Source organism: Aethalodelphis obliquidens, unplaced genomic scaffold, assembly GCF_003676395.1.
Source record: "Aethalodelphis obliquidens isolate GAN/ISIS:26980383/991018 unplaced genomic scaffold, ASM367639v1 scaffold5, whole genome shotgun sequence".
Taxonomy (NCBI): Eukaryota; Metazoa; Chordata; class Mammalia; order Artiodactyla; family Delphinidae; genus Aethalodelphis; species Aethalodelphis obliquidens.
The window spans coordinates 48567785-48592415 of NW_020837949.1; the positions used below are offsets into that span (position 1 = coordinate 48567785).

Genomic DNA, 24631 nt, shown 5'->3' on the forward strand with positions numbered 1-24631 from the left:
ATTGCCTGCTTTCTCCCCGTCTTTTCTTTTCTTTCGCTTTTTACGAGGTTCCCCTCGCAAAAGCCTCCTACTCCAAATTTTCCTTGTAAACGTAATGATGAGTGATTTTATAATAATCTCATTCCTATTTAAGTGATGACAAAAGGAGGTAGGAGGCTGACTTGACAGGAAATACAGTCACAAACACACAAAAATATCCAATTCACCCTCTTACTCCAAAAGGCAGTGGCAGAAGCAGGGCATCCCTGAGCTCCTGGGGTGGGGGGCTTCCCCTTGAAAGAAGAGGCACAGCTTTGTGTATCTTTGTGGTTGTAACTGCAGGTCAAAAAGTTGAGGGTCAAAAGTTTACGTTGTGCAGCGCTCTTCGTCATCTGCCCAGACAGAGTTTGATGTCAATGTTAGAGTTGCGATCTTCGATCTTGACTATCAGCACAAAAGATAAAATGGCTCAGAGTGACGCGTGTATCACGGTATGGACTCCAGGTGAACCCTAGTGGTTGAATGACCTCAATTACGAAGGAAAGGATAGAAAATTCCTCTTTTCAAGACTAATACATGCTGTATTTCATCTTGAATTATCGCTCCCATTCTAAGGGAATAGCAGCAGGTAAATAGGCATAGATTATTGAAGCACCAACACCCTAGATGCTGGAGAACCAGGAGTCTGTTTGTGCGTTTGTCACAAAATAAAAAAGCTCAAAACTCATCAGTGGACCTTTAGAAATAATGTAGCAAGTTGCCAATGTTCCATCATACCTTCAAAGGAAAGAGATCGGGCAGGAAACTTCCTTTATTTGAAAACTGTGATTTTGATTGGCCAGTTTTTTTTCCTTTTTAGTACCTTTAATGATCCCTAAAGTGTGTGAGAACAAGGGCAAACACAGGCACTTCTTGCAAAGTGTATCCTTTGCAATTTTCAAGGACAGAATGCTTTTTCTGAAACTGCCACCCACTAAATGCAAAGAGCTGGGAAGGGGAGAAAGGAAGTGGAAACCCTCCGGAAAGGGGCAGGATTCCTCTACCCCCTCCACCAGTGAGAAGATGCTTATTGGTACCAGGAAAATATTCCTGTTGTTGAAAGTTTTTCATTATGTTTATTGTGAACCCTACACTGAATGTAAGAGAAATGCTACAATCTATGGGTGAATAAACTGTAAAGAATACGCCATTTAAGCAGGAAGGTAGAATCCACAAATGCCAGACCTCTTCTCAAGACCACAGTGACAGACTTCTATTCTCCAGAAAATACTCTTTAAAAATACATTTGGAATGAAAGCCAAGGAGAGGGGAAGCAAGCTAAGGAGGGAGGGCGGGAGAGTAGAAAAGAAAGGGAATAGTGTGTGAGGGAAGCCTACTGGAACCATGCCTTGTGTGTGCACTGCAACTGGAGAGCTAAACAATATTTTATTTTTCATGCACCTATATTAACGTTAAGTGTTGGTACCGTTAGCATCTATTTTCTGGGGGACATATTTTCCTTTTCTGTGTATTGATCTTCAAGTAATTCGTGTAGGGAAACAGAGAAGAGAAAGATGACATTTTTTTCTAGGTTTTTCTTTTAATTTTAGAGATAAACTAATTCAACTACTCAAAATGTAGACCCTTGCAGGGACATTTAAGATCATCCCACTATAGTCTGCTTGATTAGATTTGCTGGTGCCAGGTATGTTCAGGGGTAAGAGCAAATATTTCCCAAACACTGCCTTTGTGGAAGTAGTCAGGTTGCTTTCACTGTGCAATGTGTAAAGTTTTCACTCTGGCCAAGAGCTTGAAGCCAAATGGGGGTGTGCCAGATGAGAACAGAGGAAAAGGAACAACTGTGGTGACTGCTGTTACAGCAGCGAACACTTCACCACATCTGGGCCAGTGAAATGAAGAAAACGGAAACCCCCCCCATTAGTCACCAAGACAATTATGCGTCTCTTTGAGAAAACCCTGTTATTGTGTTATTGGTTAAAAACGCGCCACACCTTAGGAACATGTCAGCTTCAATAATCACAGACACCTCTTAGCTAGTTTTTCAACTCAAAGAAAATGTACCTGCAGAAGTTATTGCTTTTAGAGTGCTTACTTTCTTTATTTGGAGGATTTTAATCTTTAGGCCTCTCACACAATCCTGGTTAAAATTCATGTCTAATCCGGATATGAATTTCATATGCCTTATGCCTGGGTTGTGTTCATTAGTATAAACTTCTATAAGGAAATTACCCCCAAACAGTTAATTGGTCAAATGGCTGATAAAGTATTGCTTCTCTAAAATCCTATGCCGACTGTAGGTGGGGGAAGCCCTCAAATGCCACCATCAGGCATTTTGAAATTCAGTCCTTCTCCCGTGCCCTCCAGAGACGTGCTTCAGACAGCGAACAGTCAGTCTGGGGGACTCTCGCTCTAGAGAACAAAGGACAAATACAGTCAATACATTCCATAACGTTTACATTTCCTTTGCTGCCCCCGCCTTGGTTTTCCCTGAGAAGGAGTGACCTGGGCAAAGCACCCACTCTCTAAAAGACATGGTATAGACCTTTTAGAGGCGCAAAGTCCAAGGCCGAGGTGAACTTCAGGTCAGCGCGTCTAACAAATATGAAAATGTCGGCTGGTGAAGGGCGCGCCTTGTGATTTAACAAAGACTGTCAATGTGTAAGATTAATAAGAAACAAAATGCGCACGGTGTCACTGTTCGGTCACTTTGAAACTTGGGACAGGGCTGCATTCAAGAGGGAAGGCTGTTCCAAATATATTCAAAATGATTCAAATCAGATTCAAACTAGGCTGCAAAACACTGCCCCCCTCTCGCCCTCCCTCTCCCTTGGACTCCCTTCACTCTCCTTCTCCATCTGGGACTCGAGGACATGATGAAAAGTTATTTCACTTAATGGGACTTTAAGAAAGCTTTTGTTGGGAATATATGTTATCCCTGCACGTGGAAATGAGCAAATGTGCTTACCAGTTTCCCAAGAAAAGGATAACGCTTTCACCCTGCTTGGGACTGGAGCCAGTTGGCGTGCGAAGATTAGCACACTCCCTCTCTGCTCGATTTCAGGGCATCCCATCTTTTTTCGGACAAGGCGCTGCTGGTAAACCTCAGTTTATTTACTTATTGAGTTAGTTTCTTCCTGGCTTTACTTTGGTGTCTTGGATCGCATATGAAGGCAAGAGTTTTCTTTGTTTTGCTTTTCCAAAGATTATTTGATTCAATGGAATGATGCTATGGCTTGCGAAGAGAGATTGTGGAAGGATCAGAAAAGGTACTGAGATTGTTTATTACAGCCATAAATCTTGCAGTAAAATGTCAAAATGTCGGTGTGTGAGATAACACTTGGTGGTCCTGGCTTCATTTGTGTTTATGATACGAACCACAAAGACAAGTTACAGGCCTTGGGGGGATTCTGTGTAAGCCCATCTTCCTAAAGTAATAGAACCACATGAAACACAGGCGCAGTTAACTCGTTTAGGTTAACCATATACAAAACAGTGCCCGAGCCTCGTTAATACTTTAAAATAGAAACTCGGTAGACGGTTCTGAGGCTAAACAACATGAATTTTGTGTTTTAGTGTCTGTAAATAATATTGAACAGACATGGTTAAGACCTTAGTCTGATGACACGAGGAGGGAGGCAAAATTTCCTTGTCATGTTTTTTCTTCCCAGAAGCTTAGAGAGCCCAGTTTTGCTAATTACTTTATGTATGTACATATTATTCATGTTATGTAGTACACATATGTATATACTATTTTTTCTTGCTGTAGAGAGATATTGGTTTAGGCAGCTATATCACAGGCTAGAGAGTCTAGAGAGAATGTCTAAAGATTTACACTCAGCGTTGATTTCTGTCTGTGGCTTAGATTTCATTTTTAAAAATTTTCAGGGTGTGCCATGTCAATGGACAGCACTCTTCACAGACACACATCCAATGTGGAAAACCTCTTTGTACCACTTCAGGGTGATTGCAGTTAGAAAGCTAACATGATCCCTTTTTTAACCTCTTTCCCTAAATTAGTTTAAAGATTAGTACCTCATAATGGGCTTTATGTGGCTAAGCATTAAATGACTATCCATCAAATGGATATATTCCAGCATTTAGTAACTCATATGAGTAACCGATATAAATGAAGATAGAATTCACATTCGTTTTGAAGTGTCTCCAGGCTTAGGCTATGACTTTCCTTGCCTGCGTTTCAGACTCAGTTGTGAGAAGGCAGTTTATATTGCTCTTTGAAAAATCAACTAGGGTACACCAGCTGAAAAATCCTTGCTTTACGTGCCAATATGAAAGTGTTTTTAGAATGGTGACTATGCTAGTTAAACGCACTGCTTTAATCTAGGCTGAAAAGTAGAGGATCTAGGTATGTCTGTCACTCAGAAAAGGAAAGGGAAAGTACACACAACGAGTAAGGCATCAGTATTTACTTTGAAGATCAACATTAGGTGGAATTAATAAGTAATTTATTTGTTAATAATGGCATAATTAGTTTACCCATCAAATTTCAATTACCAAATGGCAGACAACAGTCCTCTCTCCCCACTTTCCAGAGCTACTGACATCATTAATATGCTAATTTTCAGCAATCCAGAAATTATAGACCGTCCTTAAACATAACTTTAGCCTCAGATACAGCCTGGAAAAGCAACAGCTAAAAGACAAAACAAAATTCTTAGCGGGAAAAGACCCCTCGGCACAGTGCCTATGCTATCCTTAGTTTGTTTTTGTTTGGAGATTTTTCTGAAGTAGGAAGTTGTTGGTCTCAACGCTCGATTTTGTGGCGGCATCATCGCTCTTATGCATCCCCACCCTTGGGCCACTTTCTCACAATCGCACCTACTACACTGGGGCATGTTTCATTCTGAATCGACACCTCCATCAAATGAGATGCTATTAGGAAGGTTGTTTGCTTTTTTTTTTAGGTAAAAAACCAAATATCTTCTGCTTCTAAAAGAAAGAAAAAAGGAAAAGTGCTCATCCGGTTGTATTGGAATTGCCTTGCTTTACATCCAGGGGCCGATTTCTCTCAGCTGCTCACCCACCCACCCTTTTCGCTCCTGCCTGGCTTCTCAAACTGGGGACGTTGGGCGCGGACGCGGCGGGCATGATGTGCGGAAGGGAATCAGCTGGTGAGAAAACCGGTCTGTTAGCCTCATTCGTTTTATTCCCCGGCCAGGATAAAAACCGGAATACCCTCTTGGTCCCGACGCCATTCCCTCCCCCAGGCGGCCTCGAACCCTTGAGGACGCCAGGCCAAGCTGGGCCCCGAGGTCAACGCTGGGCCGCGGCCGTCTGTCTGCCCCGAGGCCTAGGCCAGAGTAGGGCACGCAAAGGGCTCGGTCTGGGCATCCGAAAGGACCAGAAGACTGCGGGCCCTGAATTCCCAGCGGAACTCAAAGTTGGGGGTTTGGACGCCCAAAGCTCCAGTTCCCTCCCTCCTCCTGGAGCCGGACAGCAGCATCCATCACCCGCCCGCGCGCTTCCTGATCCGGGTCCGCGCGCGCGGCGCGCACATTGGCGGGGGCGGGTCACGTGGCGGTACTGGGCGGGGCGCGCGCGGGGCCGAGACCGGGGCCGAGACCGGGGACGCGCGCGCGCGCGCGCGCGCGCGGGCGAGCCGCGAGGGAGGAGCGGCGCGAACTTTGGTGGCGTCGGCGGCGGAGGGAGGGGGGAGGGGGAGGGGTGGGATCTTGACAGCGGGGGAGGGGAAGGGAGCGGGGGAAAGGGGGGATGGGAAGCGAGGCAGGAGGGGGAGGGGCCTCGGCGAGCCCAGAAAAACGACAACGCGAGAAAAATTAGTATTTTTGCACTTCACAAATTAATGACCATGAGCTCGTTTTTGATAAACTCCAACTACATCGAGCCCAAGTTCCCTCCCTTCGAGGAGTACGCGCAGCACAGCGGCCCGGGCGGCAGAGACGGCGGCCCTGGCGGGGGCCCGGGCTACCAGCAGCCCCCAGTGCCCGCGGCCCAGCACCTGCCGCAGCAGCAGCAGCCCCAGCTCCCCCACGCGGGCGGCAGCCGAGAGTCCGCAGCCTCCTACTACGCGCAGCGGGCCGCCCGCGAGGCTTCCTATCCCGCAGCTGCGCTCTACCCCGCGCACGGTGCCGCCGACACCGCCTACCCCTATGACTACCGCGGCAGCGCCAGCCCCGGGCGGCCGCCGCAGCCCGAGCAGCCCCCGGCGCACGCCAAGGGTCCCGCGCACGGCTTGCACGCGAGCCATGTCATGCCGCCCGGGCGGCAGCCCCCGCCGCCGTCTCCCCCGCAGCATCGTGCGGCTGCCTCCGCGCCCCCGCGGCGCTGCGAGGCGGCTCCCGCCACCCCGGGCGTCCCGGCAGGGGGCAGCGCCCCCGCGTGCCCGCTGCTCCTGGGCGACAAGAGCCCGCTGGGCCTGAAGGGCAAGGAGCCCGTGGTGTACCCCTGGATGAAGAAGATCCATGTCAGCGCCGGTACGTGGCGCCGCTGGGGAGGCGCGGGAGGGTGGGCTGGGACCGAGCCCAGGTTCCAGGGTCGGGGCGGGGGTCGTGGGGAGAGGCCGAGGGGTTGGGGGCCTCGGGAGGGGAGTCCCCAGCTGGCTCTAGCTACAGTGCGATGTGGGTGTGTGCGCGCCAGCCAGCCGCCTGATCCCAACGTGAGAATCCTTTTGTACCCGGGGTCCCTTTATCGGGAGATTTACGAGACGCCAAACTGTTAGGGCAGTAATTATAGCCCCCATAAATTTAATTGCCCTGGCAGAGGCTTCAGGCCATGTGTCTTTGAAGCTTTTCTTCAGCCCCAATGCCCAGCACTATTCTTTATGGCTCTCGGGTGTTTCCCTTGTCAATAGCCTGTGAAACATTTTCTTTGCCGTTTTATGTATCTTGCTGTGAACTTGGTGTCAGGTTATTATATAATGATGATGTCCAATTGCTCTTCCCCCACCCCACCTTCTCTTTCCTCCTCTTTTCCCTCTCTTACACTCCCTCCTCCTTGGCTTTCTCCTTCGGGGTTATGGGCTTTCAGTCAACCCCAGTTATAACGGAGGGGAGCCCAAGCGCTCCCGAACCGCCTACACCCGGCAGCAGGTCTTGGAGCTGGAGAAGGAGTTCCACTTTAACCGCTACCTGACCCGGCGTCGCCGCATCGAAATTGCCCACACGCTCTGCTTGTCCGAGCGCCAGGTCAAGATCTGGTTTCAGAACCGAAGGATGAAGTGGAAGAAAGATCACAAACTGCCCAACACTAAGATGCGATCCTCCAACTCGGCCTCGGCCTCGGCCTCAGCCTCAGCAGGCCCACCGGGGAAACCACAAACTCAGAGCCCACACCCGCACCCCCATCCTCACCCCCACCAGGGCGCCTCCACACCCATTCCCTCCTCCATATAATCTTCCAGAGCTCTAGACCAGTTCTTGCCCTCACATGCTTTTCTTTCCTCTTCTGCCCCTTTCCCATCCACCCCTCCCCATCTGGACTACAACAGACCCCAAAACAAAACTCAGCTTGGTGAAAAGGATAATAAAACGTGAAAAGGATAATAAAAAGAAGACATTTTCTGGGTAAGAGTGTGAGCTGGTTGCCGCCCAAGAGAGGACAATGGCCAAGATGCTGACTAGTGGGACAACCTGCTGGCCTGAACAAGGCTGCCAGGTTTGGGTACCTGAGAAGAACCACTTGGCATCAAATACTTTTGAGATGGCTAAAGTCAGTCGCACAACCCATGCTGACTGGGGACGTGTACATGTATATTTGTTGCAAGCAGAGAAATCAGACCCTTTTCCTATCTTTCTTATTTCCCCTTCCCTCATTAAGACAGCTCATACAAGCTTGTACCGAACTGAATAAATGAGTAGACATTGTGGACCTCACAAGATTATTTATTTCTCAAAATGTACAGACCTTGATGGTAGATGTGACACGTTAGTTTCCTTTCCTTTCATTTATTTAAAATATTGTTGTGGAGATATTGTTGTCTTATTCTGAGGCACTATCTTGGGGGAGGGAGAGTGCATTTAGACCCATGTGCAACTCTACAAATTGTGGTGTGGCTCTATAGAAAGACATGTGCTAAGAATAAACTCCATTTAAAAAACAAAGTTCTGAGACATATTTGTGTGTTTCCTACTTTTAATTAAAAAAAATTATCTCAATTGAAATGGTTGACCTTGCATGTAAAATTCCTGTAGATGGCTTGAGTTGCATTCACTTGGACTAACTGCTCACATAATTTGTTCAACTTGAGCTGAACTCTTGTCAAGTTTGACCCACTGTGGGAAAAGTTCCAAAGAGCAGGAAGGCTCTTGAGCTCTGAGAGGGCTCCTCTTCCCAAACTTGGCCAGGCTTTCAGGCTTCAAGTCTCTGTAAGGCATAGAAACGTGTCCTTCTCTGCAATGAAAGGTGAAACTGCGCAGTGCTGTGGGCCCAGGACTTTCTGCAGCTGTTCTACATGCTGAACTCTGAGCACACTTGGAAAGAAGTGGTCTCTTTGGTATTTATTGCACCTTCACGCTTAATCTTTCTGTTTCCCTGGAGATAAAAACTAGTTTGTGCGAAGAGTTGAGATTGCTTTTTGTTTCTCGGCTGTTTATAAGGTTCTCTTCTTCACTAACTACAACTTGGGATTTTTGTTTGTTTCTTTCTTTTTCTTTTCTTTTTTCTTTCTTGAAGCAGGAGCTTTCAAAATAAACTGAATTTTCCCAGTACACCCTCCAGAGTTTCTTCTGAGGAAAGAAAAAGCATAATGACACCTTAAGCAAGGTAGACCTGGGAGTATTAAGTGCTGGAAGAAAGCCAATCTCTGAACTAGGGTCGCCTTCCTCAAATGCTCCTGGATCTTTCTGCGCAACCTAGAGATCTAGACGCAGAAGGTTGAACTCAAACCCCATTCTCAATCTTCATAGCCCTAGTATTTGTTTACTGATTTACAAATTAGTAAAAGAGGATTTAGACTTGGTTGTCACTGAAGGGAGTACTCTGCAACAAGATTCAGAAAACCAACAGCCACTAGCCCCCAAATATTAGAACTGTAACCTGGCTTTGAATGCGTGTAGTTTTTAGTTCATGTAACAATTTTAGCAGAGATGGGAGGGGAGAACTCACCTACCTCTGCAGTATCAGAGGATTTTTAAACACATTTTCCCATCAGAGGCTAACCATCCTTAGCCAGTAGTTAGTGCTGTTACCCCTTTCGCCTCGGCTGCTCTGTGTGTGATAACAGGCAAGGGTGATTGTTCTCTACCTGGGAGCAAACCAGATCTGGGAGGAAAGTGGACACCAGTCTCTGAGGGGCCACCTCCTCTCCCCAAGAAAATTCAGGGGCAAACAAATACACTTCTTCCCAGGTCAGGCCAAACCTGGCATAAAGTGTATTTTATAAGGTGCCAACGGGTGCCGGGGGTTTCTGGAGGCCCTGCAACTGCTGCTAAAACTTATTAACCCTCCCCGTACTACACTCACTTGTAAAACGCAATTAAATCACGCTGAAAATAGCAATTTCCCCAGGAATCATTAATCACCTCATACAATAAATACTTCTTTGTAATTCAACAGCAATTCTGAAAGGCATTCTCTGGGAAAAGTCTGTGGAGAAGCGAGGGATCTTCTTGAAAATAATGTGGTCTCGGGCAAAGACTCAGCATCTTGGCTGTCTGCTCAAAAAATGCCTAGACTCTTGGTGGAAATTGAGTGTCGAGCTGCAAAACCTCGAATGGCAGATTATCATCATTTAAGGTAAATTCTTACATTTCTCCTTGGTGAGGAAGGAGGGGTACGGGGGCATTCATTAGCTTCATACTGGGGGCACTTGTATAGGGGTGGAAGGGGTAACTTTCTTTCACTTACTCTAAATCTATCCAGGAAAAAAAGAGAGAGGATCGAGATTGTCTTTCTAATATCCCAGAACAAAATGGTAGTTTTTGCCCAAGCTGTCTTGATTATTAAGGTGTTGGTAAGTTTTACAAAGCCAAAGTTACCCACGATGATCCAAATGATTATGTCATTTCTTCAAGTGTTTTGCCTGCTTCAGATTTGGTCTTTAAGGGAGTTTGTTATAACAGCTTAGAAAATCCCACTTTGTGCTTCAAAATCGTTCATTGTCTGCCCCTTGCTAGGGCAACCATAAGAGTTCACCCAGAGGACAAATTTTCTATCTCATTAATTTTTTTTTTAAAGCGGACCCTACCGGCCCCTCAAACCCTTGGCCTTTAAAGACAGTATTTTGCGTAAGCTCTGTAAGCCTCCTACAAAAATGACCCTTACACATGCTCCCCTCTTCTTTCTCTCTTTTCCCCTCCTTCCCTCTAACACACACTCATCTGCTTTAGTCACAGAGCCACACTGTGCATGACTCCGGAGATAAAAGTTTTGTCAACATCTGAAATCAACCTAATCGGATAGGAGACACTTTAATGGTCACAGTTTGAATTAAGTACTTAACACTCTCCCCCGTGAAGAGAGATGGCACTTTTCAGGCTCTCTTTCCTAGTTTTGCTGAAATCTACGATATACCCGGTGTTTTATTACAGCAGGAATTCAACTGTGACAGGCATAGTAGAGTACTTAATACCCAGGATGGACCTCCTGGGAAGATTACCTAGATATATGGAGAGTGGGCCCTCCACACAGCATCTTTGACTTTGTATTCACCTGTCCCAGGGTGCCCACATTCCCCCCACTTCTCAGCCTCCTCCCCATGGGATGAGTATCACCATCTCTCCTCTGTCCCCCTGCTTCCCTGAGCTTCCAATCTGTGCTGCTTTTCTCACCACTGCCTTTTCTACAGCCCTTTCAACATAGAAACATATCCACGGCTCTTTGGAATGGAAAGAAAGAAAAACCCCGAAGAATCACTGTAGCAAACAGAAACCTGGGACTTCCTGTGTGAATGCGTTGGTTCTGTGCAGGCAATAGGCTGTTCTTTGTACTCTCTTGGTCTCTGCATCCCTAGCTGCGGGCTGGTATTGAAGAACACAGGCTCACCTTCCCCAGCAGCTGCTCCTGTTGCCCCTTGTCTATATTATACACTGGCCCAAGAATAACTGCTTCCTCTCTCAAAGAGTAGGGGCTGGGAAGGAGGAGGAAGAGAGTGTGTTCTAACTCCTTGATAGCATCAGGGAGGCTGCTGGCGCTGTTGTGAAACATTCTAGTCTGAAACTTCAGTCCTGGAACTCTGGCATCTCTTCTTCTCAAGGCCCCAAACTTATGGGGGCCCCTCTCCCCCACCCCTGCTTTCAGGCCAGTCCCACCCTCTCTGGGATTGATTCCTGGGGCTAAAAGAGATCCCCTGATTGAAAGGATGTCCAGGGCAAAAGAGATCTGGAGGCCGTTTTGGTTCAGTCTTCTCAGTTTACCAATGAGGAAACTGAGGCAGCTGAACGCTTCCCCTTCACGTTCTTTATGTTAATGAATGTGTAGTTTGAACAGAGTCTTTGGTCTCACCTTGGGTAGGGGTAAGTGTACAGACATCTTTTCTCTGCAGCAGCCTGGAATGGACATATGCATCTGAGCTTACACTTGAAACAGAGGGCCACAGGTGTCCAGAGGCCAGGGAAGAAGGGTGGTTTCTTGCCTGATGAGCCACCAAAGCAGCTGGGGAAATCATGTAACCAAACTGCTTTAGCCAGTGCGCTGAGACAGGTGGGCTGACCTCTGGGCTCAGGAGGGGACCGACATCAGGGCACCTGACTGTCCACAATTCTCCTAGTCCTGGAATGACTAATTCTACTATGGCTGGCCCTGGGATTTACATGGCGGTGGCTTGCCTGGGAGCGGGCATCTGCGTTTCGGAGGCCTGGGAGCTAAAAAAGTTAAACAAGGATCCTGGTTGCAGCAGATAAAGGTGTAGCGCCTGTTCGAGGGAGATATTGAAATTGTAATCTTTGTGGTCACGTGACTCATTAAATAATTAATGTGGATCGTCAGGAATGGATCGGAGTCGTCAGGGCTTCACTAGGAATGAATCTCTCAGAAGTGAGTCCCCCAACTTCCTATTTGATTTTTAAAAGCACACATACTCAGATTTGTATCCAAAGGCTTTTTAACTCCTTCAGGAGTGGTGGAAAGAGGCCATCAGCGGCCAGGACCGGAGCTGGCGGGCCCACGCTGGGTCTTGGGGCTTTTCCTGCAGGGGTTCTGCGAGTCTGTGGAGCGCGCCGCGCCCGGGCAAACGTGAGTTCGGGCTCGGGATTTCTGCGGTCACATCTTGGCTTTGGTGATGAAGTGGGACGGATGAGCAGACAGTTGGTTATGTTCTGATTCGCACTGGGGAAGGCTGCAGAGATACCACAGAACGGACGCGCGGCTTTGTCCAATTTTCCCGGTGTTCATAAATCACCCGCGCCGGGCGAGCGCCAAAAACGCGGAGAGAGAGGCCGCGGTGGTGGCGGCCATTGCAGAGGGAGAGACCTGGGCAGCATCTCTTTGTGACTCATTAGTCTGAACGATTTATGGTGGAACAGCAGCCATGAATATTTGACTTGGGGATAAGGAAATAGCAACAACAATGATCACCATAATAATGACAATACTCCTAAGCGTGAGGGGGTGGGGATGTGTGTTGTGGTGGATGGTGGTGCAGCAGATCCTTCTGGGGCTAAGCTGAGTGGTAATGTGCAGGGTAGCTAAGCCCCACCTTGCTCAGGGTCAGGCCAGGATCCCCAAGGCCAGGGGGCGCTCCCTTTGGGGACATAGAGGGCAAGTTTGAACAAGAGAAAGGGCCCAGCATGGATTCTGAGTCCCAAGTGCTTGACGGACAATGGGGCCTGCAGGTCGAGGTGGTGGCAGAGGGCAGCTACCTGCTGGTGTGCGGCCACTTGTTCAGTGTGCTAGAGGGCCCTGAAGCCTGAGGGTCAGGGTACTTACCGGCTATTTGGTAGCCTCTCTTGGCACTATCAGCAGGATTGCATGGACGCGGGACAGCCACTGGGGCTAATTTAGGCAGGCTGGAGTGTGGGGAGGCCACCCAGGCCTGGGTGAAGGGATAGTGGGGCAGGGACAGAGCTGTGGAAGCAACCGGCCCTCAGAGTCCCAGCCCAGCAAAGAACTTCTCCAAGCCTGAACCCAACGCACAGGAGGATTCTTTGTCCCTCCTCAGAGTCTTCCCCCATCCCCTGAAAGTTGGCTGACCATTTGGTAGTTAGAGAGCAAGAGAGGGTTGCAGATATCTTAAGGAATGAGGCAGCAGCGGAATTAGGGCCTGGAGCGGCTCGTGGCTGCTGTGCATAGGGAGCCTGGGTAGGGCCCCCAGATCGGTTATTGTCTGATGCCCGCATCCTTCCCCGTTTCCCCCACTTCCAGAAACCATAACTGGCCTACTCTGAGGGACTGGGCACTGTGGTGGTCCCGCCAGCCCACTGGGACCGAGAAAGGATGCCCCAGGGCTTTAATGAACCAGAAGACAAAACCTCACAAGACTGCCCCAGCCCATGGGCTGAGCTGGAATCTGATTTCGCGCCAAACAGAAATGAACACTATTAGTGAGGTTTCAGGAGAGTCCGTGATTGAATGCTCCCAGACAAGGCTTCCCTTTGTTAGCAAAAGAAAATAAAGCGTGCATTCACATCCCCAAGTTGAGGTGCGAGAGGAGCTCTCGCAGCAGAGCGGACACCAACAGAAAGCCTCTTCCACCTTCTTGTCTTCCTCCGTCTGGTCCATTTTCTTCCCGCTTCCCCTCCCCCCCCGCATAAAAAGAAAAAAAAAAGTGTGGGTGCGGAGATGGAGTATGTATTTATTTTACAAAAATAAATCATGATCTTCAGGCTATTTGTAGACCGGAACCTTTCAAGCAATGAGTGAGCCGCATGGACGAGTGCCCTGGCGACTCCTCCGTGTCCGCGTCACCCCGGGGGCCACCCGGGTGCCCGCGCTGCCTTCGTCTCGGCCTCCGGCCTTCCAACTCCCTTCCTCCGCAGCCGCTGTTCACCCTCTGCTGTTTGTTTGTTCGCAGAGCGCCCAGACACCGGAAACGGCGGTTCCCTGAGCGCCCGGAGCTGGAGACACTCTCGAGTTCAGTCTTCGACATCTTTCGAGGTAAGCGCTGCGTCAAAACTCTTCACTGCCCCGGGTTTCGCACCGGGCCTTTGGGCAGGAGTTTACTTTCCGTGGCAGCTGCAAACCCATGCCCTTTGAAAGAGGTGCTGGTCAATATTTAACTTCAGAGGAGTTTTGGGGCTGGTTCCCCTCAGCTGCACGCCCAGCCAATGCGGGGCTTCAGCGGACAAAGCTCTGCCCCAAAGCTGGCCTCGTACGGAGGGGCGGTTGCATAGACCAAAGATGTGTGTCTGTGTGTGGGGCAGGGGGCTCAGAAGGGTGTGTTTGTCCCCTCCGGCATGCCCCAGACAGACCAAACCGCTACACGGAACAGCAGGGCAAAAGCAAGTAGAGGCCACTGGCGCGGCGGCCGCTGCGTGGGCTGCTCTCCTTGTGGACTGTTTGCGGCGCCTGCGGAGACTGTGAGCTCGGCAGTTGTGGCCAGTCCCAGCTCTGCGTGGAGGAAACTTGTGTCGCCGCCTTGCAGTTTCTCCTATCGTTTTGCCTTTTCTCGGCACGAAGGAAGTTGCTGTATTTCAAATGTGTAGACCATCGCAGGCAGCTGGGCTTCTGGGTTTCTTTAGCCGGACTGATCCGCTGATCCTCCTATACGAAAAGCACGAGTTTTGTATGTCTCGGCGTTTTCTTTTCCTATTTGGAACAAGGGAAAACTCTTTAAAATTCTTTTCAAGTTCTGGCTTAATTTGTTCTCTTAGTTTGGGGTGCAGGGAGGTAATTACTGTGGTTTATTACCTTGTAAAAGATCCACAAATTTGCTGCCATTTGGGGGAGGGGCTGCTGGAATTGCTTTCAAAAGCTTGGGTTGAAAGAATGGATTTGCTTTGTGCTTTCAGGAATTACTTATTTTAAAAAGTTTTCTGAGATTTTTATCTTCTATTCCCTAGGCCTCAGCCTTCCCCGAAATCCGCTCCTACAATAGATACCAGGTTGTTAAATTAATCAAAACATGCTATTCAGTGTTGCTCTAAGACTGATATGGTATTCCAGATACAATTATTACTTTATCAGATAGGAAGTAAACAGAGTAATTGTAAAGCTGGTTATGTTCTTAGCTACTGTATGTCTGTTTATACCAAGTATAGATGGAGCATTTCAGGAATTTGCAACTCAGTGTGTACTTATGATTTGCATCTCTGCATACAACAGAACCACTGCATGTGTAAACAGTTGCAGAGGTCTGCGGCCATGTGTATAAAATGATATACACATCCATATGTGTCCAGAGAACTTGGAGCTCATTTGTACTGTAGTTGCACCCACAGGAAATATCTCATGTTAAATAATGATCTATAATCTACTCTCTCTCACTCTCTCTCACACACACAGACACACACAATACACACACACACACACACACACATACCATGAGCAAAGAAGGCCCTACCTGACGCTGAGTAGAAAAACCACTAGAGTTAAGTAAAGGGAGAAAAATGTTAAGTGTATTTTTGACAGAGAAATCAGATTGCAGTGTTTGAATACAGATATAGCTAATCTGCCAACAGCCTTGCAAATATTGACTCAAGCTCTGTATCCTTGATCACCTGCTCCTTCCAAGACAACTTCACGGCTATTTTGGCTCTGGTGCACGGATCCAGGGTATGTGTCCCCAGCCCTGGCCAGGTTGGGTGGGGGAGTCAGGAGAGGGCGGATTGGCAGCTGGGTTTCCCAACCTGGGCTTAGATACTTGAGCATCTCTATTCTTGTTCTCTGGAACTGAACCATAAAAGACCCACAGCCTTGCTCCAGGAAAGTGGGTTTCAGAGTGGTGAAGGAGGACTCTCAGCTGCTGGTTCCCCGGGGGCTTGCCCAGACCAAGGTCTCATAGCCAAGCTGTTTTCACCTCAGAAGTTAAATTTCCTTTGACTTGCTCAGATTTTTCCCTTCACATCCCACCCAATCACCCCATCCCACCCCAAGTCGTTAATGTTAATTGTTAAACAGCAGTTGGAGCATTAACTGGGCTGTTAATAGCGGTATAGAGGCTCCTGGCTGGAGCTGAGATGCTGCTGGGCCTTGCTGGCGTTAAGGCATTTCTCTGAAGCAGTACCAAAGACTTCTCCCATTGATTTATGGCCTCGGGAGTTTTGGTTTGCTCCAGATTGCTCTGAGAGTTCTGAAGGGGGCCCCTTCTCATCTTTGAGTCGAAGCCTGTGCAGAAACTTTGGTTGGGAGCAGGCAAGGGGTTTGCCAGGCTATCTGGAGAGCTCAGGGTGAAATTGTGTGGGTGGAGGGGTAAGGGGAGCAGAGGACAGTGTATTAGTTGTCTGAGTCCTCGGGGAACTGGAGAGTGCTTTTTGAAACCAGCCTTTGGTCCTGTCCTCTACCCCCAAAACGTGAGAGAAGCAGGTTTTCACTTTGGGTTCTCACTTTCTAGCTTGTGGCTTCGTTCAGAGCTGGGAAAGTTCACAAAGAGGTTCTCTCCCAGCTATCCCACAGACAGAACCTTATTGGAACACTACCTCTAGCTTAGGCCAGGGCTTACTTCCAAGGGATTCGGTCTCCTCCTCTTTTATTGCCCTTGTGATTTGGACATCCCCATGACCAGGCCCCTTTGCTGAGGGCCTTACATTCTCACCAGGCCTCTTCTGCTCCTCTGTGGGGGAGGAGAGGAGGGAAGGAATCATGCACAGCTTCCGGCAGCTGCTACAAGTGAGTCCTCACACTTAGAGAGGCCTAGCCAGCTGAAGACCTACTCTCGAGGAACAAAAGAATATGGCATGAGGATCTTACCCCCTCAGAGCACTCCCCTAGTTCAGAAACTAAGGCCTGAAAAGAGGAACTTTTTAGATGGCTCCTGAGAGGGTGAAGTGTTAAAGGCAGTGGATGGTGTCACCAAGCAGAAGGTAGGAGTTGGAGTGGGATGGGGAGGGGTAATGCCAGGTTCTTCCTGAGCTGAGTTGGTCCAGTTCAGCTTCTGATGGTGGACACAGAGTTGTCTTGGGGGAGGGTGGGCAGACTTGTCTGCAGAGAGGGTCCTAGATTGTCAAGGGATGCCAGCAAAGGTTGGTTCTTTTTTTTTTCCTCTCTTGCAGAGACAATTAGATCATTTCCCCTTACATTTTTCATCATCAGAAGCTTATAATTTCATGTATCACTGAGCTATGCACTAAGGAAATGTGTAAGTACAGATTTGGCCAGGGCGCTTGGTCCCTTCAGATTTAGCAAACCCTGACCCACCACTCTAGAGCCAAGCATCTCTCTTCTAGGGGGTTCCCGTCGAAAAAAACCAACTGGACTTGGAGGAGGTGCTTCAGCCTTTTGTCAGGTAATTATGGGCCTTTTGGGTTTCTCCAGTGGCTGTGGTGTATGGTGTGGGTGTTAGCAAACTCCATACAATGGCAGGCCATTAGGGAGTCCACTGACTAGGCCAGTCCTTATTGGGCTTCCTTCTGGAAACAGGGCTAGCGCCTTGCCTTTTGACATACTGGCCAGTGGGCCAGGGGAGACTAGAGTGCTTGGGTGTTCTGGGTTCAGTTTATGTGTGAGTGGAAGACTGTAAGGAAAGTTCCGTGGACTGTAAGAATGGAGATAGAATTGCTGTTCCCTTGTGTCTGGATCATGTGTAAAGAAATATAAGTGGAGATAAGTGGCCTTGTGTGGCACGTGTTGGGGTGGGAGGAGATGCCCCCAGCGTCCTACTGCCCTAGACAGTGCTTCCCTTCCCCATTGCTGGTCAAGGTCCCCCGCTTCACCTCCCCGAAAGCTAAGTGTTCTGCTTGGAAACCTAGTTCCTTCAGTGATTCCCTGTTTCAAATAGAAGGATTTAAGTTGACGTATGACCACGTGAGCACATAATACAGCACATTATTGTGGCATTTGGAGCGGAGACCCGGGCGGGCTTTGCCTGTGATTACGTTTTCCAGATTCTCTACAGAGCGAGAGCTTTTCCCCCCACCCCCTCGCACCCACCTCCTCCTTCTCCTGCCCCTTCTCCGGAAAGCGCTTTCCTAGCGGGTTGCAGTTTTCAGCGCTCATGGAGCAGTTCTGGGCGAGCTAGCGATGGGACTCCAGGCCACACCGGGAGGATGGAATTTATTTTAAGGTATTTCCGTTGATTGTTCATATGTAGAGTGAGTTATGGCTGTGAGAGACAAAGGTCAGGTGAGGAGACCCTGGTTCAAGGACAGGACCCTCAGCCCTTCTCTTCCTTTGTTTCTCCCTTAGAACCGAAAGCATTTGAAAGATCCCCAGTAGCGCCTCAGACTGAATTTAATTCCTTGGAAAGTATTGGGGGGGGCTGTAAAGGAAGGGGCACTCGGGGGCTACTAGGTGGGCCTGGTGGCCTCCGACGCTCCAGTGGCTTTGTCCACTGCATCGGGGCTTGAGTCCCAGAAGCTGAGCCCCAGGCAGAGGGAGGGTCCCAAAGCGCCGGCTCGGGCCAAGGTGGCCCATGCTGTGCTCGCTGGACATGACTGCCTGGAGGGGGTGGGGGCTGAGTGAAGGAGAAGGGGGATCGCGCCCCATTTAGCCGTGTTTGCCGGCCAGGATGGAGGGTGAGGGCTGACCTGGACAGCCAGAGCAGCTGGGAAAGGGAAATCAATGAGCGTCCAGATGCGCTGCCATTTTATTGATGATGCTTCGGGCCACTTTGTTCAGTGCTGGGTTGCAGGAAGCGCTTTCCCACTTGCCAGACTGAAGGAGCTAGACCCTGAGGACTAGCCATTGTTTCCCTGAGCACCCTCTGCCTGAGTAGGGGTGGAGAAGGACAGCTCAAATCTCGGAGAGGCTTGGGGTGGGGGCAAGCGTGCTGAATGCCCAGAAGCTCTGTTATTCTAACATTCAGGAGACAGAGAAAGCAGGGAGCTGGAGCTGTGTTTGGGCTTCATAATGCACAAGGCTTGGGCGCCCCCTTGTACGCCCTCAGCCAGCTAGGAGGGCTGGAGGACTGGCTGGTGTGCCCTGGGCTGGAGGGAAGTCTGAAGGCAGAGTCTGCAGAAAGCAGAGGCAGACGTCTCAACGGTTTCAGAGCCCCAGAAACGGTGCTGTAGCCAGAATGGGGGCAGAGAGTTAAACAGTGTGCTTCCAAATTACTGGGAAAGCCTGAGCTAACTGGGCTTTAGGGACCCAGCACTCCTGGAAAGGATGGAAACTCCCTAAAAAGGTGATGGAAACTTCGCTTTCCTTTGCTCTTGAAGCTCTTGGAGCAGAGAAAACAGATGCCTACAAGGAGTCTGGAATCGTATTTGTCTCCTGACTTAAAAAAAAAAATCTTATTTCGTTCTGCAGTGGAAAAAAAATCAAATCAGGTTTCCCCTACTTGAGTGGGATTTACTTCCCCAGACGGAAGGGCTGCTTCAGCCCTCCTCCGCTACTGGCCCAGGCGCTAACCGTGTTTAACTGAGGCCATTTCAAGTGCTCTAAAACACCCCTTGGAAATAAAATGTAAGCTTTAATTGCTGTTCAATTACTTGTCAGCATTTCATATGATTTATGACCCAGTTCTGGTACATTTTTGACCCAGTTAAAGACTCATAAATAATATAGTTTCGCTAGAAAGAATGAGAGAGGGAATAGAAGAGGTTTGTTAAAGGCATCTTTTTATTGTCGCTTCAGTGCCAGCGCGCGGAATAAATATCTAGGGATGGACTCTTGAGCTGACTCTGTATAAAAGTGTGCACAGAGAGAAGGCAGTAGTGGCGTTTATAGAGAACCGGTTGGTTTTTCCTCCACGGAAAGGGCTAAAGCCACTCCATCATAGCTAAACAACAGCTGTACTTTTTAAAAAAAAGGCTAGTCCCCTTTTACCCTCAAAATGCCAACTTCAACCTCACAGGCAAGCTTATTTCCTCATTGATTTTCCTCCCCACTCTGGGATTTCTATGCCTCTTCTTGCCAACAGTTATTCCTCACCTTCCTCCCTGGCTGCATAGCCAGCCGTGGAGCCACCCACAGGCCCTCGCAGATAAGTTCACAAGGAGGCCCCTGTGAAGGGTAGAAAGGCACCAGCGCACCTCCGCTGTTCCAGAGATTCTTCTAGTGCTGAGAAAATGTTTTCTTCTAGTCCACATGAGCGAGGGATGGGGGGCGGGGGCATGGGACTTAGGGGTATTGGGGCAGCCAAGGGGTCCTCTCCCCAAAGAAAACCTCAGCGGTTTTGGCAGAGCCGGGTGCATGGCTGCGGGATTTACCTAGAAAGGGCGCGGCGGCGGTGGAAATCGACTGGCGATATTTTTCTTTTAAAAAGCAGTATCAAACAAACAAAAATCCATCAGCTATTATACATTATTATTTTTAATCACCTCGCCTGCCTAGCTCCAAAAGCCAATCTGTTGGATGTCAGCAGAGAGGCCTGGACCCGGGCAGTCTGCGTGCCAGGCCGCCAGACCCTAGTCCTGAGGTCCAAGCCCTACTTCTGCCCGCCGCAGCCCGCAGCCCAGAGGCCACCTAGTCGGGGGCGGGTGGAGGCCCGGCCCGAGCTCCCGCCCCGGCTTTCCCAGGGCTCCGGCGGCTCGGCGGGTCCAGTCCCCGCGTTTTGCCGGCACAGCCCTGGCGCCGGCGGAAAGGTATGCGCCCGGAGTGCCCCATCCCTCACCTCGGCGCCCTGGGCCATCCCCTCCCCCGGCAGGTTCTCACGAAGAGCTGGCCTTCCCGGCAGCTGGCTTAGCTGAGAAAGCGGCGAGTCGCGTCAGCAGTTTGGAGGAGAAAGTGCGGGTTGATTATTGACCCACGCCTTCTTTCTTCAAATGCCACATCCAACCCGGCCGGTTTGAAGAGAAAATGCCGCCCAGCGGATTTTTGCGGCCGGCTCTCGCCTCCTACGCTGCCTGGCTACCCCTTTCAAGTCGCGCTGGAGCAATATGCCATAAGGAGCAAGTGTTTGCTGTTTTGTGCTCTGTTTACAGCTTTGGGGCGCCGAGTCATAAATCTTGCCCAGCCATAAATGACAAAAACCATTGGTATGCATGAGGCCACCCTGGCCCGGAGTGCTTTTTGATTTCTCCCTTTTCCCTTGGCTTTGTTTTTGCTCTAAGGTGACACTTTGGCTCCCTGACAGTTTAAACATACTACTTATATTTTTAACACCTTCCTTTGAGAAGGACCGGCCGCTGACACCTTGGAATTGCACGAAAGCTCCATTTCTCTCTTTTTGCCACACACATATCCTTGCAGAGTTCACTTCTGAATCTGGGGAGTTGAGGGAGGCGTTAAGGAGAAGAAAGACCATCCATTCTCCTTAAAGTTTTGGCAATGTTACCAGGCACATCGGGCCTTTCCTCTGCTCAGCGTCCCTATCTACCACCAATTAGGGAAGAAAATATAGGTGTACGTTCCTGCGGGGGGTCAGAACTTTATCTGTCTTTGCCTGAGAGTGAGCTGCGTGTTTGAACTGTGAAATGGGCACAGAAGACCTGGAGACCCAGGATTCTAGCACCTTTGTGTGTACCTGAGCCCAGAGTGTCCCATTTCACGGCCTGGACAACCTGCATCTCCCCCAGGCTACTTCCCTCCCAGCCGCCAGGATTTCAAGGGTTTCTACTTAAAAAATATAACCAAAGACACCCCAGTTGGCTCTTGGGGCGGTCTCCCGAGAAAGGAGGCCCTATCCCAGCTCCCCAGAGATTGGCTTTGAGGTTCTTGGATTGAGGGTGGCAGGTGAGGTGAGGTAAACTGCCCAAAGTCTGGGGAACTCTCTTCTCCTGGTTCCGTCATCCCTTCGCCCCGCAACTGGAAACGTCCAGGGCACAGGGTAAGGTGGTTTCCTAAATGGATTCCTAAGAAAGAGAGCCCCTTTGTGAGAGCCGTTTGTCCTCATTAGCATAATTTTCCTGGACTTCAGTGACGCCTAGGAGCGGGGAGAGGGAGGGCGGTGAGGGTTGGGGGGAGGCTGCCCTCCTCCCGCCGCCGCCGAGCTCCCCCGCTCGCTCCCATCCCTCCCCTCGCCTCAGCCCCATCCCCCACGCCGGCCCACGTTCCCCCCTAGCCGCCTCGGCCTCCCCTGCCGCCCGCCCCCAGCGCCCCCCACCGCACCCCCCGACCAGACGCTGCTCCGCGTGTAATATTCATAAGAAACATACCCACGTCGGTGCCACTAGCCCAGGCAGAGCCCTGCGCCGCGCTAGCGCTTATCTCCGGGCCGCGGCTGCTGCCCTCGGGAAGGGCAGGGGGCGGGGGTGTGGGGGAGGGGAGGGAGGGTGGGTGGGTGGGGTGGGTGGGAGGGGGGGTCCGAGCCGCCCCAGTCCGCCCTGGGCGAGCCGTGCCGGAGCAGCTAGGCGGCCACGCTCTGCACCGCGGCGTCCGGGCCTCGGGGTCTCCCTCCCGCCCGCCGTCTCGGCTGATGCTGAGGGTCGGTGCCCAGCCTGCGCCGAGGGGGCCCGGCCGGGCTGCGGAGCCGAGCCGGGCCGGGGGCCGGAGCCAGAGCCTGCGCTCACGGCGCTCATCAGAAGTTAAGGTAAGCGGGGCCACTACCGGCCGCTCTCGGCGCTGAATGGTGGAGTTTACGTCTCGGTGATTTATGGCTGCAGACTTAAATCTCGGTTCAAGAAGAGTTCACAAGCCGGAGCTTCCTTCCCGGCAGTGACTGATACCCTTACACTTCGAGTTCAGGCCGCTCTCCCATCCCCGCCCCCACCTCTTCCCTCTCGCTAGCCCAGCCTCAACTTTTCGGGGTTGGGGAGGAGGGGAAGCAGTGGGCGAGGGAACGCGGGAGCTCTTACCCGCTGTTCCCGCTTAAACTCGGGGTGAGGGCAGGCCGAGGAAGTGGCGGGAGTGGAAAAAGGGAGCAGTGTCTGAAGGAAGGAGGTTGAATTTGGGCAGATCTTCCAGAGAGACAATAGGGCTTGCTTCCTGCAGTCAGTTTAGCCTCAACTCTTTCAGTTTTTGCACCTGGGGGTTACTGTCCAGAAACGGATCTTTTCAATGGAATCTCCTCCCATCCCCAGCCCTTGCCAGGGGATGCAAAGCAAAGTCTCCTGGCTGGCAAATCTCCAACTTCTTTACTAGGTTGCAAACTTTGGGGGCTGGGGTGGAGTGGGGTGGTGGATTATGTGGGCCCCAAGGTGGTTATCCGTTGGCCTCAAACAATAGGAAGGACTTTGGTGGGTGAATTCACATTTTAAGTTTATGGAGGTTGTTGTTCGCTCTTAAGAGTTTCAACGGTAGTTTTTATTATTTTATAAGACAATGCATAACTTGACGAAAAGACCGTAAGCCGCAGGCCGGTGTAGCCTGTGATAATGAATTAGCAAGTCACTTGAAATATTGCATGTTCAAAATCAACTTAATTTTGTTTTATCTAATATCTGCTGTTCAAGTGTCTGGAGTAATTTTCTTAACCTGACGTTTTATTTTACACAAGCCCAGTATCTTAAAAATTTATAATGGCAGACATTAACACTGCCAAATGTAATTGGAGTTATTTTCAGTGAAAGAACAGGAAACGGAGACATTAAATTGCTATTCTGTTTTAAATTTTATTTTATCCTTTATTTACTTTTTGATCATGGTATCTGTAGCTTCCTATCTATTTCCAAAAGAGAAACAATACTCCAGGGCTCAAGATCACATACAATAACTCCGGATAAGGGCTGCTGTAATTTTTAATTGAGGTTCTGGAAAATTAATTGTGCCTGTTTTCCAGATGTTGGTCAGATTGTTGGTTTAATAATGAAATCCAAAGGAGTGCATTATTAAAAACAAAATTATAATCATCCACTGCTATATGCTTATTACATTAATTTTTTCTAGTTAACAAAGTGTCTGCTATTCCTGGAATCTTGAATAACTTCAGGACTCGAATACACATAGTTGAGGCATGAAGTGTAAGCCCTTTTCAAATTCAATTACAATGAATTTGTCATTGTAATTTTCTTAAATGGTCAGAGAGACTAACATTCTGATTGTGTGTGCGGAGCGACTATTTGAACTCACGTGAAAGTTTTCTGAGCTGAGTGAGAACCGGAGGTTGACCATGCAAAGGTGAAAACAAAAATAAAACATAGATTTCACTTATACAATATGTTTTATAAATAAAAAGGGTTGAGAAGGCTTTCGATTGCTTTTTAGATTTCCAGGTTTGTCCTTTACTTGGTGTTTCTGAAGCAGGTAAATAGGCCAAGTAACAAATATCAACAACAACAACAGCACACAAAGATCAGGGAACTCTGGCAGGATTTTATGGCTTGTGCTTCCATCCCTCGTCCGGAGCCAAATGACCCCCATACATCACATTACATAGCAGTTTCTAAGACAGAACCTATTATCGTTAAGTTGGAAGGAGAGTTCAAGCCGTGGTCATGGAGATGACGCTGGTTTTTCAGGTTCCTGATGGGTTTTTTTTTTCTCTAATCCATCATGTTTTAACAGGTAGAATTTGATAGTTGCCCTGAATAACAGGACCTCAGAAAGTCCAAGGCAGGAGGGTCTGGAGACCTTCTGTAACAGGGGCAAAGAGGTGGGAGTGGCCTGCTGGGACCTGCCTGAGAAATAGGGAGAGGGAAGGAGTAAAGAACTGTCCAAGATTTGAGTTTAACTTCCTGGAGAGGGTGTCGTTGTTGGTCCATCCCCACCCAGAATGTTCCATCCAAAGTTTTCTCTCCCCTCCTTGACCACAAGGGTCTCATTTGGAGGAGGTGGGTCATATCCCTGCACAAGGGTAGATTAACTGTCTAACAAGCTCAGCTTCTGA

At 49.5% G+C, this 24631-nt stretch overlaps 2 protein-coding genes across 4 annotated transcripts in view; both read left to right on the forward strand.

Annotated features, from left to right (window-relative positions):
* The window catches only part of HOXA3 (homeobox A3), a 34011-nt gene that overhangs the window by 3742 nt on the left and 5638 nt on the right, over window positions 1–24631 (forward strand). The window contains exons 1-3 of one of the 3 annotated variants that reach the window (XM_027102330.1): window positions 6321–6431; window positions 9511–9690; window positions 13904–13986. The gene's annotated coding sequence lies outside the window, so the exon portion shown is untranslated. Of the gene's footprint in view, window positions 1–6320; window positions 6432–9510; window positions 9691–13903; window positions 13987–22175; window positions 22397–24631 lie in introns of those variants that run through there. The other 2 variants (XM_027102329.1, XM_027102332.1) reach the window with 2 other exon arrangements.
* HOXA4 (homeobox A4) lies at window positions 5728–7829 on the forward strand. Its single transcript, XM_027102338.1, has 2 exons — window positions 5728–6431; window positions 6985–7829. Exons 1-2 carry the CDS (start codon window positions 5801–5803, stop codon window positions 7347–7349), a joined length of 996 nt encoding a protein of 331 aa, XP_026958139.1. The 5' UTR covers window positions 5728–5800; the 3' UTR covers window positions 7350–7829.

Excerpts from the sequence above, each read along its gene's own strand:
- HOXA4 (XM_027102338.1), top strand. The coding sequence starts at position 5,801 with ATGACCATGAGCTCGTTTTTGATAAACTCCAACTACATCGAGCCCAAG. Across the intron at positions 6,432-6,984 it reads GAAGATCCATGTCAGCGCCG|TCAACCCCAGTTATAACGGA; the intron begins GTACGTGGCGCC and ends ATGGGCTTTCAG.